At 31.9% G+C, this 16,833-nt stretch overlaps 1 protein-coding gene across 1 annotated transcript; it reads right to left on the reverse strand.

The window, feature by feature from the left end:
• Positions 1-2,061: 2,061 nt before the first annotated feature.
• LOC109159060 (GDSL esterase/lipase At1g31550-like) lies at positions 2,062-4,085 on the reverse strand. Its single transcript, XM_019307063.1, has 5 exons — positions 3,775-4,085; positions 3,255-3,488; positions 2,941-3,089; positions 2,562-2,838; positions 2,062-2,446 (listed from the first exon to the last, which is right to left on the reverse strand). Exons 1-5 carry the CDS (start codon positions 4,052-4,054, stop codon positions 2,199-2,201), a joined length of 1,188 nt encoding a protein of 395 aa, XP_019162608.1. The 5' UTR covers positions 4,055-4,085; the 3' UTR covers positions 2,062-2,198.
• Between the last annotated feature and the right edge of the window lie 12,748 nt (positions 4,086-16,833).

Raw genomic sequence — 16,833 nt, forward strand, 5'->3', positions numbered from 1 at the left:
AACTTAAATTACCTTCACAAGTTTTTAACAACTTTACATACACATGAACACAATTATAGATGCATTCCTAAATTCAAAATAATCAATCACCGCATCAGTGTTTTCATAAATAAAGAATTATATTTATAAAAATGAATAAATAATTTAAAACCAAATGAACTTATAGACAATGACATTATTATTATAATGAATAATAAAGTAATTATTAATAAAAATTTATAAAACAAAACTTATAAGTAAGAGCATAGAATAACATCTTAATTATTGGAAATAATAAATCAAAACACTCAAACGTGATAAAGATATTTATAATAAAATATGAAACATAATTAATTGGATAAAATAGTTTGAATAAAAAACACGTAATAAATCACGCATCTTATATATTGATATCATATTTATAAATACTTTTTTTAGTTAGATCACTTTCAAGCTTTTTTAGATTAATTTGAATACGATGACGCACAATAAAACTTCTAAACTACATTGACTATATAATTAAAAAAAATTAAAAATTATCTTTTAAAATATATTTCATAACTAAATCACAAAATATATTACATATACATAACTCATTATAATTAAAGTTCACAAAATAGCAAATATTCTAAATATAAGTAGTAAATTACTCGAATAGAAATAGATTCAAAATTTGATATGAATTACAAATCAATCTATATTATAAATCTCACTATAATTATAGAAAGGTAAAAAAAAAATCACAAAGTTACAAATTAAATTTTAAAAGCTACAAATTAAAATAAATAAATTGTAGGAAAAAATATATAAGGGGATTTGATCCCTTGACAATGAGCATACAAACTACAAATCCTACTAACTCAAATCTTAACATAATAAAATTCTTAAATTTATTTAATAAATAGTAGAGAGAGAAATTTTTATGTAAAAAGACATAAGGGGATTCAAGCCCTTGACCATGCGGACTAAAACCATAAAACTTACCAACTCAAAGATCATTAACATAAATGTATACTGAATAATTATTTGATAAATTTATAGTATATATAACAGATAATGGTATAGGGTGGTGGGCCCCTTCCAAGCATGGGGCCCTTGCCCAGGGCCGGGCCTGGACATGATGAATAAATTAAATCCACATGCATGATGCTTCCACAGTATTTTTGTTAGGAATCGAACACTTACAATTACATCAAATTAAATATTATAGTTAACAGTGAAAGCGCAAATTTATTTCCTTAACTATATATCACCATCACATTTTGGAGAGATGATCATTGCAAAAACAATATAATAGTTGAGAATTACAGGTGAAAAGTTATCGTTTCAGGGAATTGACGCTATAGCACGTACTTGTACAATTACCAATATTCTTCTAGACACCAAACCCTTGAACCCATAAGAATCATATCCAAGCACATTCATGGACATAGATGGGCAAATCAACACAAATCAACACACTTAATAACGAAATGACACATGATATAACTAATATTATCATATCAAGCTAAGCATTTAGTTTCATATGTCGGGTCGCATGTCCAAGATAAACTCTATTTGGTCGGTAAGCTCTGATATGATGTTTAGTGAGATTTTTTCAAAACAAGTGCCCTCTTAAGCACATTTAGAAATACATGTTAGGTATTCGACATGTTTAATGTTTAATTTGCCGAGTGCAAGATGAAGATTCAATGACTATTCTCTTTATGTTAAGTGTTCTTAGGGTGAGAATCCATATGCTAGTGATATGATGGGTTATAAATATGTGATCCTTTTCTAATCACATCTTACCTTTGAGAATAAACTTTATTAATCTTATTAACTAAATTAATTCATGAGTACTTGTCACATATCTCTAATCATCTTCACGTTACATAAAGACATGAAGTTAGGTGCGATTATAAATAAATAAATAAATAATTAAATAATTAAATATATATATATATATATATATATATATATATATATATATATATATATATATATATATATATATATATGTATGTATGTATGTATATTGTAATATTGACAACGATGACTAATATTAAAATATTTTTAATGTTATTTAAAAATATAAAATAATTAATATGATTCATTATTAGCTTTTGATTAATATATACAATCTGATAAATCTATCAATCCATCAATTGCTAAACACTGCAATAATAATGCGACGGTGCAATATGTTGGTAAAAAAAAAAAAAATTACAAAAATAATCTTAATCGTAATAGGTGAATTTCGGAGAAGAAGCACACAAAGTATTGATGGGAGGAGTTGTACAAGTTCCGTCCAGTAGAGCCATAGAAACTAATTTGTTTGCTCTCTCTGTCATGTGAAATCCATCCCACTCAATATGATGCCATGGCTCACCACAACTCTTTACTTCAATATCACCACATCTTACGTCGTCGTTGAATTTATATTTCCCTCCTACGCCACAACAAGCCGCAAGGGATCTTATGAATCCTGCACACACATTTATTCGATGGTATGTACTTGGTAAATCCCGGACCAATATTATTTGTGTGATAGCAAGAAATAAAGCACACCTAAATTTTAAAAAAAAAAGGAATATAATTACCGTATTTTTCAGGATAACGATAAAGTTCCATGCTAATATTGTAAAAGTCGGCGTATATAATATCAACATTAGGATTACGATATCGAATGGTGTGAAGTTGTTGTTGAAGATGTTGATTGTGGTAGTCGTCCAATTCATTCATCCAATTAAGGCAACCAGTATCTTGATCATAATCTACCTTGTTGCTACTCTCAAAATCAGTGAGGACACAAGCTAGACAACCATCTGGAGACGTGCTGGGCACCATGATTGTCTTTGCGCCAAGTTCAATCAAATCCTATATATTTTATTTCTTATTAAAGTATAATTCATCGTTGTTCAAGTGAGTGTGATGGTAAATAAAACACATGTATGCATATAATAAAACATATGTTCTCACATTGATGGCATCGTTGATTGCACCGATAACTATAGGGACGTATGATTTTATCTCATCTATATCTTTTTCTTGTGAAAGCCCATTACGATAGTCATTACTCCCAAATGGTCCCACCACAAATAGTGAACTTTTTAGCCTCTCGTGACATTCTGAAACACATACAATTCTCATGTTAATAATAATAATAATAATAATTATTAGTATTATTATTTTATTATTATAGTTTTGTCACTAGTACAGTATAGAAAAAAGTTAGGGTTAACTTATTTATGAGGTGTGCGTGCATAATATAATATCCAGGCACAAGTATATACCTGATGGTGTGCCACAGAAAAATGGCAACAGTTCTTTGAGCCATCCCATCTGAACTCTGAGGGAGCAATTCGTATTGGGATTGTTTATCCCTCTTTCTTCATAGAACGCCGAGTCGACTGTAGCAGCTCCGGCGACCGCGAAATTCACACCTCCCTCAATATCCGACCGGTTTATGCCGCCGTTCATCATAACAGCAGCTGATGGAGGCATATATGGCAGTCCGTAGTACTCCGCTGCAACATGTGATTTACGTTAGTTAGAGTTCCATTTTGTAAATTAGCCGAGTAAACAGTATATTGTAGCCCGCGCGAATAGCTCAGTTGATTCTTGGGAAACAGATTATGGGTAAGTATATGCAGTGCAACACATATAAGCCGAATATAGAGCACGTGTTATTCAATTGGTTTCAGTTGATTTCTAAGTGACAGTGAACAAATATATATAATATAATGTAACATATATATATATATATATATATATATATATATATATATATATATATATATATATAAAAGTTACCTATAAAATCTATGATGAGACGACCATCGGAACAACGACCAGTGGGATGATGAAAGAAGGTTTCTCCATAAGGAGGATAGGCCATGTGAAGGTTAGTAGGATCGTCGGAGAGAATAACCCGGTTTCCTACGTCTGTAAGTGAGTCGCCAAATGCGAAGATGGATGTGTAGCATTCTGCGGTTATGCGGCTTGGAATTATGAGTAAGAGTAAGAGGAGGAGGAATAAAGTTGAAATGGCGGAGTTGAATTTCACGACACGATTTGGGTATGCCTGCGCCATATGGGAAATGTGTGGCAACACCTTAGTATGTTGACTGTTTATATAGGAATTGTTCTTGGAATCACGCCAAAAAAAAAAAAAAACACAAAGAGAAAATGGTCACAGACCTTTAAACTTTACCCCAAATATCAATTAGGTACTTAAACTTTAAAAAAATTCAATTAAACATTTAAATATATCAAATTAGGTCAATGAAGCCCAAAACTGATAAATGACATATTATTACAGGTCATTTCAATTTTGACAACGAATTCTGACCACCGGTAACGAATTCTGGCCACCGGCCACATCTTCCGCCATCCGATCGTCTTTCACGGGAGAAGACGACCGGACGACCGCCTTCTCCAGTGGAGAAGACGACCAGATCTGGCCGCCTTCTCAATTGGAAAGAAGACGATCCAGACACGATCCAGATCAGATCTGGATTGTCTTCTAAAATGTATAATGTAGCATTGACTAAATAATATTCTAGATTTTCTTTTTTCAGCTAACGCGTGTGGTAAATAAAATTACTCCGTAATAGTTTCAAGGTTTATTGCGTGTTTATATTTGTTACCCTGATAGTCAATGTCGTAACGATGGCTAATCTGTAGACAATAAAATATAATACGTATCAAAATTAAATTAGAAAGTTGAAGACGGAAGTTGGATGTGGAATGACGAAAAAATTCACTTGGATGATGCATCCACCACATACTTAGACTAAATTAATTAGAAAATTATTTGTATACTTATCAATTTGAAGAAAAAACTTTAAAAAAATTGTGTCAATTTTTTTAGTCTAGATAAATTAATACATTTGTAACGAAAAAAGTGAGGATGGACCCGATAGGTGATCAAATGGGTGAAGTATGATTCTTGTATCTGAAAGTCATTAGTTAGATTCTTGCTATCCTTCACACGAGATCTTCCTAATGCTTATCCTCGGGTAGTGGTTGTAGGTTTTCTTCATCACCCAAAAGTGATGACTGAGGACGAGTGTAATACTACTTTAATATTAATAGTCAAATAAGTTTTTGAAGTTTCTCGAAAAATGCAATTAGATCATTAGATTCATCTAAATTGTTGCTTGTTTAGGATTTTATTTTCAAAATTATTTAGTAGTTAGTCATGACTGAGTAAAAAGAAACAGGATAAAGATTATGTTTTGTAAAATTTATTATAGAGTTCATAATTTATTTTAAGATACAAATAAATTAAAAGTTTTGTTTGGTAAAATATAGAACGTTTAAAATAATAGTTTATTTTGAATTAACTTATACGTCATGTATGTTAAACAAAGCCAAAGTTACCTTCTTCATTAGACTAGGATGAAGAATGCCTTTTAATTTTCCTCTAAATGGACTTGGAAAACGTCAGGTAAATGAAAGAAAAAGAAGCCATGACTACCGTTGCTGTTAAGACACTACTGAAAATTATGTAATTTTCGACCACCTGAAAGTGATCTTAAATCAAATTGAAACTAAAAAATGATCGGAAATAGCAACAAAGGTTTTTCCGAATACCAAAAGTGATCGGAATAAGACTTTCGACTTGATTTAAGATCACTTTCAGGTGGTTGGAAATTCCATAATTTTCAAAAAAAAAGAAAAAAAAGCTGTTGACATTTGCTACCACTGCACACGATTATTATATCTATGATATTAGATAAACTAGATCTAAATGTTATTTGTGCACGGTGTTTATATACATTAGTCACTCATGAACAAACGGACTTCATCACAAGTTGATTAAATAAATTTATATAATAAGCATGTGAAGAACTCTGTATGCAAAACTCTGTGCACTTTGCATTGTGTGTGTGTGTTTTCTTTTTTCCTATTTTGTTTATGAATTGTCATTGTGTTGAAGCAGTCTTGGGGCCATGATCTATTTATGATTTGTGCTGCTAATATTAATTATTGTGTTGTTATTTCTTAGCGGCCTTAATTATTGTGTTGTTATTTCTTAGCGGGCAGCTGAACTACGCAACCGACACTTGTATTGAGAACCACATGAAAAAAATAGTTTATCAAAGTCCGTCTAAAATTGAGAGAGTAAAATTTGGGAGTACTTTGTAGAACTCTATTTATAATTCTAAATGAATCATTTATTTGTGTTATATGTATTTTTTTTTTGTTAAATACTTATATTTAAAGTTTGTATTATTAAATATAAATTATACCATTTTAAAGATCTCATTGAGACAATCGAAACAAGATTAATATTGAATATATATTAATTAAAATTTCAAATACATCAAACATAACTAGAACATAATAAAAATTAAAATACATACGAGTATACGACATAATATTGATATTAGAAGCTCATTATGCACTCCGTAATGCATTGATTGAGATTTGTAAAAACGATATAGTAATTCCGATAATTCAATGTACTAGATGTTTTATGTTGTATTATTATTGTGAAATAAACTAAAATTTTAAAAATATTGTTAAACTCGATTTTTAAAATAATTAATGTTATGAAAAAAATTAATGTAAATAAAAATTACTATTTACATCACAAGTTATATTTTATATTAAACTAATTAAGTTCGAATTAAATTATATTAAATTAATTAAATTCAAACTATTAATTAAGAAATCAAATTATTTTAGTGTAGAAATTTGGTGTAACGGGTTGGGGATGGATAAAATTTGGTGTTTTAGTGTAAGGTCATCTCCAACCCACTACACCAAAAGGAACATTCTCAGCATATTCTTACACCAAATTTATTCATCTCCAACACATTACATCAAATTCAATTTCTACACTAAATAATTTGTTTTCTCATAAATTAAAACTTTAATTTTTTAATATAAAATTTATCACAGATCCAATGGTGCATGAGTCTATTAGGAATGAGCAACTACAAATTGTTGCAAAGAGAGCTAATGAGCGAGGAGGGGTTGAATCAAGTAGTCAATTGAATCAATATTTGATAATTTGGGAGGAAATGTGGGTGGTCTTGGAAACTATTAATTCTAAGTATGTTTTGTTTAATTTCGGATGTATTCAGTTTATTATTATGAAAATTATGTTTTATGTACTTTAATTTTTAATTAATTTATATATAATATTAGGCTTGTTTAAGCATTTCGATGAAATCTTTCAAATGGTATAATTTATTTTTAATTATTCAAATATGTTTATATATTTAATAAAATATATAATCCATAAAAACAAAATAGAAATGCAAAAGAAATTAATAAAAAAAAAAAAAAGACAAAGAGTAAAGTTGGGATTAAAATGGTTTACAGCTATAATGCAACGTCAAATATAGCACTGCATCATAGACAAACATCAAAATGACGGACAATTATTTGACGCCTTCATTGAAGAAGATTCAGCGCCAAATTGTCCACCAATTTGGCGTTTGCCGCCTTCACTGGAGGGGGTCTAATGTGGGTTGAAGATGAACTTAAAGTAGAGAGTTATCTATCTCATGTTAACTACAATTCTCTTTTGTTAAGATTAGTTAGGGTTGCTTGTTTTATATTTTAATGTATTTGTTGGTTTCTTGAACCCCTCCTATCATTTTGGACAATTTGAGGCGGCTTATGCTTGAATACAAATCTATTTTATTCCCAAAAAAAAAAAAAAAAAAACATGTGTATTTCAAAATAATAATAATAATAATAATAATAATAATAATAATAATAATAATAACATATGTTTGACGTCTACGGAGTATTATAATGTCAGGCCACCTAGACACCTAGCTAGAGTTTCAGATTGTTCCACCTACCAAGCACCATGGAGCAACTATCAGTCAGTCCACCACCCCAACTATGTATCATTTCATTTTTAGTTCATCTTTTTTTTTTTTAACATCTTTGTTGATCCAAACATTATTGTAGGTGTTGTGGTATGACCATTTTTAGTATACATCAACAAATATGTTTAAATGACATTTAAAATGATATTATTAATCACTCAAAATTCTTTTTTTTTTTTCTTGGTAATAGAATCACAAGTCTTGTGGGTTTTTATGAAGTAGACTTATGCATTAGATCTACTTAACTCAATTAAGGTTTGCCCTGAAGTAAACTTGTGATTTTTCAATTGCATTTTTTTGAATCTTGCAGTAGACTTATGTATTGATAACAATTTTATTACCAAGAAGAAAAATGGAGAATTTTGAGTGGTTAATAATGTAATTTTATTGTCATTTAAATATATTTGTTGACAAAAGAACAAAAATGATCATGCCACAATAATGGTAGGACCAAACATTTGTAATATTTTTCCCTGTTAAGTAACAAACATTTGTCAACATTACTTATAAGAGAAAATGTAAAAGTATTATATTTGTGATCAAAAGTATTACAATTTCCCTTATAAGTAATAAACACTTTATTCCTAATTAGTATTATATTTTTGATATAAATATTATATTTTCATATTGACCTGACCTAATCTTACCATTTGAGACAGTCTCACACAAGTGTGATCCATAATAAATTAATTATTAATAAAAATTTATAAAACAAAACCTACAAATAGAGCGGAGTTGGAAATCTTTATGACTTGGTGCGAGAAATCAAAACAGTTCAAAACACGAAAAAAATATTCATAATAAAACATAAAATATAATTAATTGAATAAAATATTTTGGAAAGAAAACATATTATAAATCACATCTTCTCTATTGATATGATATTTATAAATATTTTATTCTTTTAGTTAGATTAATTTTCCTTTTTTTTTAGATTACTTTAATACGATGACACACAGTCGAAACTTCTAAACTATATGGAATAGATGAATCATATAAAATAAATTATCTTTTAAAATAATTTTTATAACTGATCCACAAAATATAATTAATATAAATTAATTAATCAAGTTCAATATTTTTTACCATGCCTAATACTCATTATAAAGCTTACAAAATAATACATCAAAATATTAGTAAGTTACACAAATAGAAATAAATTTCAAAATTTGGTATGAATCACAAATCAATCTACATTATAATTATAAATACACAAAAAAAAAAAATCACAAAGTTACAAATCAAAAGACAATTAGAATGAGGTATTTACCAGGACTATGTGGTCCAATGGTACCCGGGTTGGACTTCCATTTGGAAGGTTGTAAGTTCGAGCCTCAGTGGAGGCGTTATTAGCTCTTTGTGTTTCAGTAGGTTGAGAAAGTATATGAACAGATACTACAATGTAATAGAGCTAGTAGCGTTCAAAAAAAAAAAAAGAATGAGGTATTTACCTCTAAAACAAAAATTATGTACTTTACCAACTAAACTAATTTATCTTTTAATATGAACATCCTCATTAGTTGAGATTTTTATTAGATTTTTGTCATATCCATGTAGGAAAGAGGAGGAGAGAGGAAAAAAAAAAAAAAAATGTTGAAAAAATCGCTATGCGCCCTCTAGGCGCTTGGGGACCGCCTAGGGCGCCTAGAGCGCCTAGGCGGGCGCCTAGAGCGCCTAGGCCGCCTAGGAGGCCGGGCGCCTAGCGCCTAATCGGCGCCTAGGCGCGCTTTTTGCAACAGTGAAAAAAAGACAATCAAAAAGTAAAAAAAAAAAAAAATAAAATTATTAACGCTAGAGATGACCGCAGTTCCCGTTTCGGTTTGGAACCGCCAGTTCCAGTTCCACAAATAGTCAAACCGGTATTAAGATTTCAGTTTCGGTTCTTGAACGGGCGGAACCACCGGTTCTAACCAATTTTTTTTTTTTTAGTTTGTAACTCTCAGCCTGAACGGCTTTCTTCAGACTTGAGACAATGAGTCAATGAGACTCTTTAAGAGTCTCATTAACTCATTCTTGGCGCAAAGGCCAAGTGGCCAAGTTGGCCACTTGGTCTTTGCCCCACTTGCGCGAAAGGACAAGGCAGCTGTGAGCTGTCCCGTCCACCCCACTGCCTAAAGCGGCAGTCTGCAGCTAGCAACATTTAATTTTTTTTTATTTACGGTTTGGAACCGGAACTGTTTGGTTTCGGTTCCAACATTTTAAGAACCTTAACTGGAACCATATTGGTTTCGGTTAGGAACCAGAACCGGAATTGTACGGACGGTTCCAGTTACTACAGTGACGGTTACGGTTCGAACTTCCGGTTTGAATCGAATCGTGGTCACCCCTAACTAACGTAAGTGTGTGAAATTGCGAACTTTTTTTTCCCATTTCTTCTCAAATGATAGGGCCCCACAAAAAAAAATCTGTAATTTTGCATTTCCTCAATTTAAGGATATTAATAGGACTAAATGACCGATGGATTAGACCGACAGAATCAACGATGATATCAGTCAGTTAGATAGATAGCTGATTTGTTTGCAGAAAGAATAAACTAAGGCAGACAGCAAAAACAACACACAAGATGTTTACCCAGTTCGATACAGTGTGTATCTACATCTTGGGGACGATCACAGAGGCGTCCAATCCACTAACTCATAATCTAATGTACAAAGGTAGAGAAACAATAATCTCACCCAAGTGCCCCACACAAGGTACGTACCCAGTCTACACAGATTTAGTGGATTGTTGAAGTTGGAGAGCCGTGCATACAGAAAGTCCAATGAAATCCCTTCACTTGGAAAGCTAACTCTGATGCAATCCACTTTAGTGATGCAGTCCAAAGTTGTTCCCACAACTGTGTGATCTTAGCGTCCTTTTCGTTTAAGCAACGATATCTCTTCTCAAGTTTTTCATCATAATCAACAAGAACAAATTGTCTTGAGAAGAGGCATGATAATCAAAGATGTGGTCTCTTAATATGTGTCAAAGTGTTTCTTTCTTCTCAAAGGCGTAACCCTAATTCATGACCGAATGAGGATACTTATACTTCTATAGCAAGAACACTTTCCATAAGCATCTCTGATTGTAGATGGTAGGACGATATGAGAAGGATGTAATCTTAAAGATTCGGTCCATACCTTTTCAAGACAGATCTGCTGATATTCTTTCCAAAGCTGACTTCTTAAACCGTGTTCAGTAAAAAGGAAACATATTCCTAAAACAGATCTTCAGTGTCAGTACGTCTGTTGCTGTATCTGATCAATCAGTCTTCTGTAACACAAACTGACACCAAGCTAACCCTATCTTAGATTGCCATAATAATATTGCCAATTATATGTTGGGTTTTTTTGAGCAATTAAAACACTAACAAAATCAATTTTACATGAGTAAAAACTCCAAAAAAACAAAAAAACAAAAAAAAAAAAAAAAAAAACCATTTTTCTCATTAGTCAAAAAACCATGCTTAAGTTTTTTAAATATATAAAAATCATATAAAATTCCTAATAGGGTTGCACTAATATATATGTATATTCCTTATGGAAAATACTTTGTGTACTCCCATTTTATACTTTCAACTTGTATTCCCTCTCACATGTTGTTGATGTAAACATTTTTTTGTGAACCCACATGATGAAAATAACCAATCCTAGTTTGCCATCTCAAGGAGTAGAAATGAGGAAATATAATTTGGGAGTCTATGTAGTACAACTCATTATACATACGGTGGGTCCCATTCAAACATGGCCCAAGACAAAGGTTCTACCTGCGGTGAGCTCTTAAATTGGGCAAATTATACCATGCACCATGGCGCATAATGCATTGTGCGCCCTGGACCAAATGACGTCGTTTTGTATCTTATTTGCGTGTCTGTTGTTAATCCCTTAAAAAAAATCATGTTTCGAATGTACAAAATTGTATAATAGAAAACACAGAATTTTATACCTGAAAACACAGAATTTTATACTTGAAAATACATAATTTTTATAACTGAAAATCTCCATGTTTCGAATGTACAGAATTATATAATAGAAAACACAGAATTTTATCATGAAAACACAAAATTTTATAACTGAAAATTCTCATGTTTCGAATGTACGGAGTTATATAATAGAAAACACAGAATTTTATACTTGAAAACACAGAATTTTATACCTGAAAACACATAATCTTTTTTAAAATGATAAAAATCCCCTGTTTCGAATGTACAAAATTTTATACTTAAAAACACAGAATTTTATAACAGAATCCAAAACGACGTCGTTTTGGGAGGCGCAGGGTGCACATTACTATGTGCGCTCTGGTACACGGTATAACGATTGCTCTTATTGACCTCTCAATTCATGTTTTTGTACATCCTTAAACAGTAATTTTTCTTAAAAAAAAAAAAAAAAAAAAAAAAAAAAAAACTTTTCTCTAAACTTTTTCATTTCAAAGTTCAATTTACAAGTCCTTAGCCAATGAAATGAAGAGTCGAAAAGGATCACAAATTAAAAGGGATTTTTTCGGAGTTTTAATAATTTATTGTTTTAATTTGAATGACGTGTAAGCGTGTTAAGTAGAATTTTCTTTTATTTTTATAGTAGATTGCTTGTTCTTATTTGTTAGCCTGATAGTGATAGGTAATGTTGGAGTGATAGTCAATCGGTAGACGAGAAAATTCTAATACATAAAAAGTAAAAGATATTTTTAAAATTAAATCCACGTGCATGATGCTTTCACAATATTTTTGTTAGAAATCAAGCGTTTACCACTATACCAAATATTATAATTAATAATGAAAGTACAAATTTATTTTCTTAATTATATATCACCACCACATTTTGGAGAGGTGATCATTACAAAAATAATGGTTGAGGATTAGGGATGAAAAGTTATCATTTCACAAAGAATTAGTGCTATAATACGTACTTGTGTAATTACCAATAACCTTCTAGACACCAAAGCCTTACCCATAAGAATCATATCCAAGCACATTCATCGACATATACGAAATGACACATGATATAGCTAATCTCATAATATCAAGCATTTAGTTTCGTATGTCTAGTAGCATGTTCAGGATAAACTCTATTGAGTCGGTAAGTTCCGATAAGATGTCTAGTGAGATTTTTTTCAAAACAAGTCTCCTCTTAAGCACATTTGGAAACACATGTCAGGATTTGACATGTTTGCCGAGTGCAAGATGAAGATTCAGCAGCTACTCTCTTAACGTCAAGTGTCCTTGACCTCTAGTTTGTGCACCTATTTGAGCTAGAGAGACTATGTACATGGAGATCGAGCCAAGTTTTATGTAGAATCCTAACATGCTCTGTAAAGATAGAATCATCTTTACGTTACATAAAGACAGTTTGGTGTGATTATATATATATATAGAGAACTGTGAGGACAAATAATGGGCACATGACAAATTAGTATCATGCACACAATTTAGTACACGATGGTACACTAGCATATATGTAAACATCAAGTTTCGAATCTATGCTCTATTAACTAACAAACCTATGCACACGACATACAAATTATGGCACACGACCACATTCAGCCATGCACACGACATACAGATGAAATATTTTGAAAATGTCATAAAACTGTACTACAATTTAGACATATCTCACGTACTTTTATTTATGGATGTCATTCCTAGTCTTATTCTACAAAATTTTACTCAGTTCATGAGAAGATTAAAAGTTAGTCCCTTTATATGTCAGGACTCTATTTGATAGAAGTTATGATATATTTGATCAAGCAGCTACAACTTTATTAAGTTGTAATGACATGGACTATAATTGTCTATCATATTTTATTATAAAAAATGCTTAGCTTAATTATTGTAATTAATGGACTATAATTGTCCACAATATTTTATTTTGAAAATTGTTTATCTTAATTAAAACATGTTTTCATCTATGATGCATATGATATTACATTCATTTTTTTTTTTGATTAAATAACACGAATTCAATATAATTAACTTTATTACCTTTATATATATATATATATATATATATATATATATATATATATATATATATATATATATAGTAATAAGGTTTAAATAAATCATCGCACACCAAAAATATAATTAGGTCATCAAACTAAAAAAAATTGTAATTAGAACCTTGAATAACACTAATAAAATCATACAGTTACCCAGAAAGGTTGCCTCCAAATACACAGGAGTTCACTCACCAGTCCGAGCTCAGATCACAGGACCCTGTTCTGGAAGAGTACTCCTCATCGGAAAGGAGCGAGCTCGAGCTCGGGGATGGGGCCTCCAAATACGCAGGAGTTCACTCACCAGTCCGAGCTCAGATCACAGGACCCTGTTCTGGAAGAGGACTCCTCATCGGAAAGGAGCGAGCTCGAGCTCGGGGATGGGGCTGGACGCTGTAGTTTCTCCTTTTCGGATTTTGGGCTGGCCTCATGTACTATGTTCTCTTCCAGAATCCCATGGCATTATATTGAGTGGTGGGGACCACGGGTACAATTGAAAGTCGAAATACAAAATTGAGAATAGACAATAGTCGAGGGACTATTTTAGTAAAAACACTATTTAAAATATTATTTAAAATATAAAATAATTAATATAATTTATTTATTATTAGCTTTTGGTTATTAATACAATCCGATATAATCTATGAATTACCTATCCATCAATTGCTAAACATCGCTTTAATAATGCGAATGTGCAATATGTAGGTAAAAGAAATTACAAAATTATTCTTGACTGTAATAGGTGAACTTTGGAGAAGAAGCACACAAGGTATTGATGGGAGGACTTGTACAAGTTCCGTCCAGTAGAGCCATAGAAACCAATTTGTTTGCTCTCTCTGTCATATGATATCCATCCCACTCAATATGATGCCATGGCTCACCACAACTCTTTACTTCAATATCACCACATCTTACGTCGTCGTTGAATTTATATTTCCCTCCTACGCCACAACAAGCCGCAAGGGATCTCACAAATCCTGCACACACATTTATCTCTCACTGTAAGATAGTATGTACTTGGTAAATCCCGCTTTGCAAAGACTAATATTATTTGAGTGATAGTACGAAAATCTTTCAATAATTTAATGAATTAGGAGTAAAATAAAACACACGTAAATTTTAAAAAGCACGAATATAATTACCGTATTTTTCAGGATAACGATAAAGTTCCATGCTAATATTGTAAAAGTCGGCGTATATAATATCAACATCAGGATTACGATATCGAATGGTGTGAAGTTGTTGTCGAAGATGTTGATTGTGGTAATCGTCCAATTCATTCATCCAATTAAGGCAACCAGTATCTTTGTTGGGAAAATCCCACTTCCTCCAAAATATTTGATGAATAAACCACCCAAGAATATGGCAAACCCACAGCAACGATCTCCTCTTCTCGCTGCCGACGGAGAACAAACCGAAAAATTCCCTTTCTTTTGCTTCACCTATTCTGCCGAAAAACAAAAGGGAATAAAACAAAAAGAAACCTTTTTCTTTACTGCTCTCTGTGCCGCATCATCTCCCAAGAACAAATATAAATATATATATATATATATATATATATATATATATATATATATATATATATATATATATATATATATATATATATGTTGAAGATTAGAGAATGAATAAAAGGAAATTTGTTTCCTTTCATGCTGCCGCCTCATCAAACATAATACCTAATTCATCCAAAAATTCCTAATTAAATATTATTATATTATATAAATATAATAATAATAATTAGGGCTCAATATGAGAGGAAGTCCAACAAAATATAGTGGATACAAATTGGCTTGGTCCAAACCTGAGCTATTTACCACATAGGAGGGAAGCCCAACCCAACAAATCTCCCCCTCCCGACTATGTGGAAGATATCGCCATCCCGGCGATAGAGCAACAATCCTCAAACTTCCCTCTCGGCAATGCTTTAGTCATCATGTCAGACCCATTATCATCGGTATGAATCTTTTCAAGTTCAAGCATCTTGCACTCTAAGATATCTCTAATCCAATGATATCTCGTGTCAATATGTTTTGACCTGTAATGGAACGTGGAGTTCTTTGCAAGATGAACTGCACTCTGACTATCACAATAGAGCACATACTTGTCTTGAACAAACCCGAGCTCCTGAACAAACTTCTTCATCCATAGCATTTCTTTACTGGCCTCAACAGATGCTATGAACTCAGCTTCAGTGGTAGACAAAGCAATACACTTTTGCAATCTTGATTGCCATGAAACTGCTCCCCCTGCATAGGTAATTAGATAACCTGAAGTAGATTTCCTGGTGTCGATGTCCCCGGCCATATCTGGATCAGTGTATCCGGCAAGAATAGGTTTCTCTGTACCAAAACACAAACTCAGACTTGAAGTACCCCGAAGATATCTAAAAACCCACTTCACAGCATCCCAATGTTCTCTCCCTGGATTTGAGAGAAATCTGCTAACAACACCCACTGCATGAGCAATATCTGGTCTCGTACATACCATGGCATACATCAAACTACCAACAGCTGAAGAATAAGGAACCCTTTGCATTTCTTCATTCTTTTTCTCACCAGAGGCACATTGCTTCTTACTTAACTTGAAATGCATACCAAGAGGTGTATTCACTGGCTTAGCTTTATCCATACTAAATCTCTCAAGTACTTTCTCTATATACTTTTCTTGAGATAACCACAACTTCTTGTTCTGCCTGTCACGAATGATCTTCATCCCAAGAATTTGCTTTGCTGGTCCCATGTCCTTCATAGAAAAGGACTTACTCAACTCTTGTTTCAACTGTTGAATTCTTGAAACATTGCGACCAACAATCAACATATCATCAACATAAAGCAACAATATAACAAAGTCATCATCAGAGAATCTGTTTACAAAAGCATAGTGGTCTGAAGAAGTCTTCTTGTACCCATGCTTACTCATAACAGAAGTAAACTTTTTATACCACTGCCTCGGAGCTTGCTTCAGTCCATACAAACTCTTCTTTAACCTGCAAACATAATCTTCTTTCCCTTTGACTTTGAATCCCTTAGGTTGCTCC

This window comes from Ipomoea nil, unplaced genomic scaffold, assembly GCF_001879475.1.
Source record: "Ipomoea nil cultivar Tokyo-kokei standard unplaced genomic scaffold, Asagao_1.1 scaffold2826, whole genome shotgun sequence".
In the NCBI taxonomy this organism is placed as follows: domain Eukaryota; kingdom Viridiplantae; phylum Streptophyta; class Magnoliopsida; order Solanales; family Convolvulaceae; genus Ipomoea; species Ipomoea nil.

Excerpts from the sequence above, each read along its gene's own strand:
- LOC109159060 (XM_019307063.1), bottom strand. The coding sequence starts at position 4,054 with ATGGCGCAGGCATACCCAAATCGTGTCGTGAAATTCAACTCCGCCATT. Across the intron at positions 3,489-3,774 it reads TCTCATCATAGATTTTATAG|CGGAGTACTACGGACTGCCA; the intron begins GTAACTTTTATA and ends CACATGTTGCAG. Across the intron at positions 2,447-2,561 it reads TCGTTATCCTGAAAAATACG|GATTCATAAGATCCCTTGCG; the intron begins GTAATTATATTC and ends ATGTGTGTGCAG.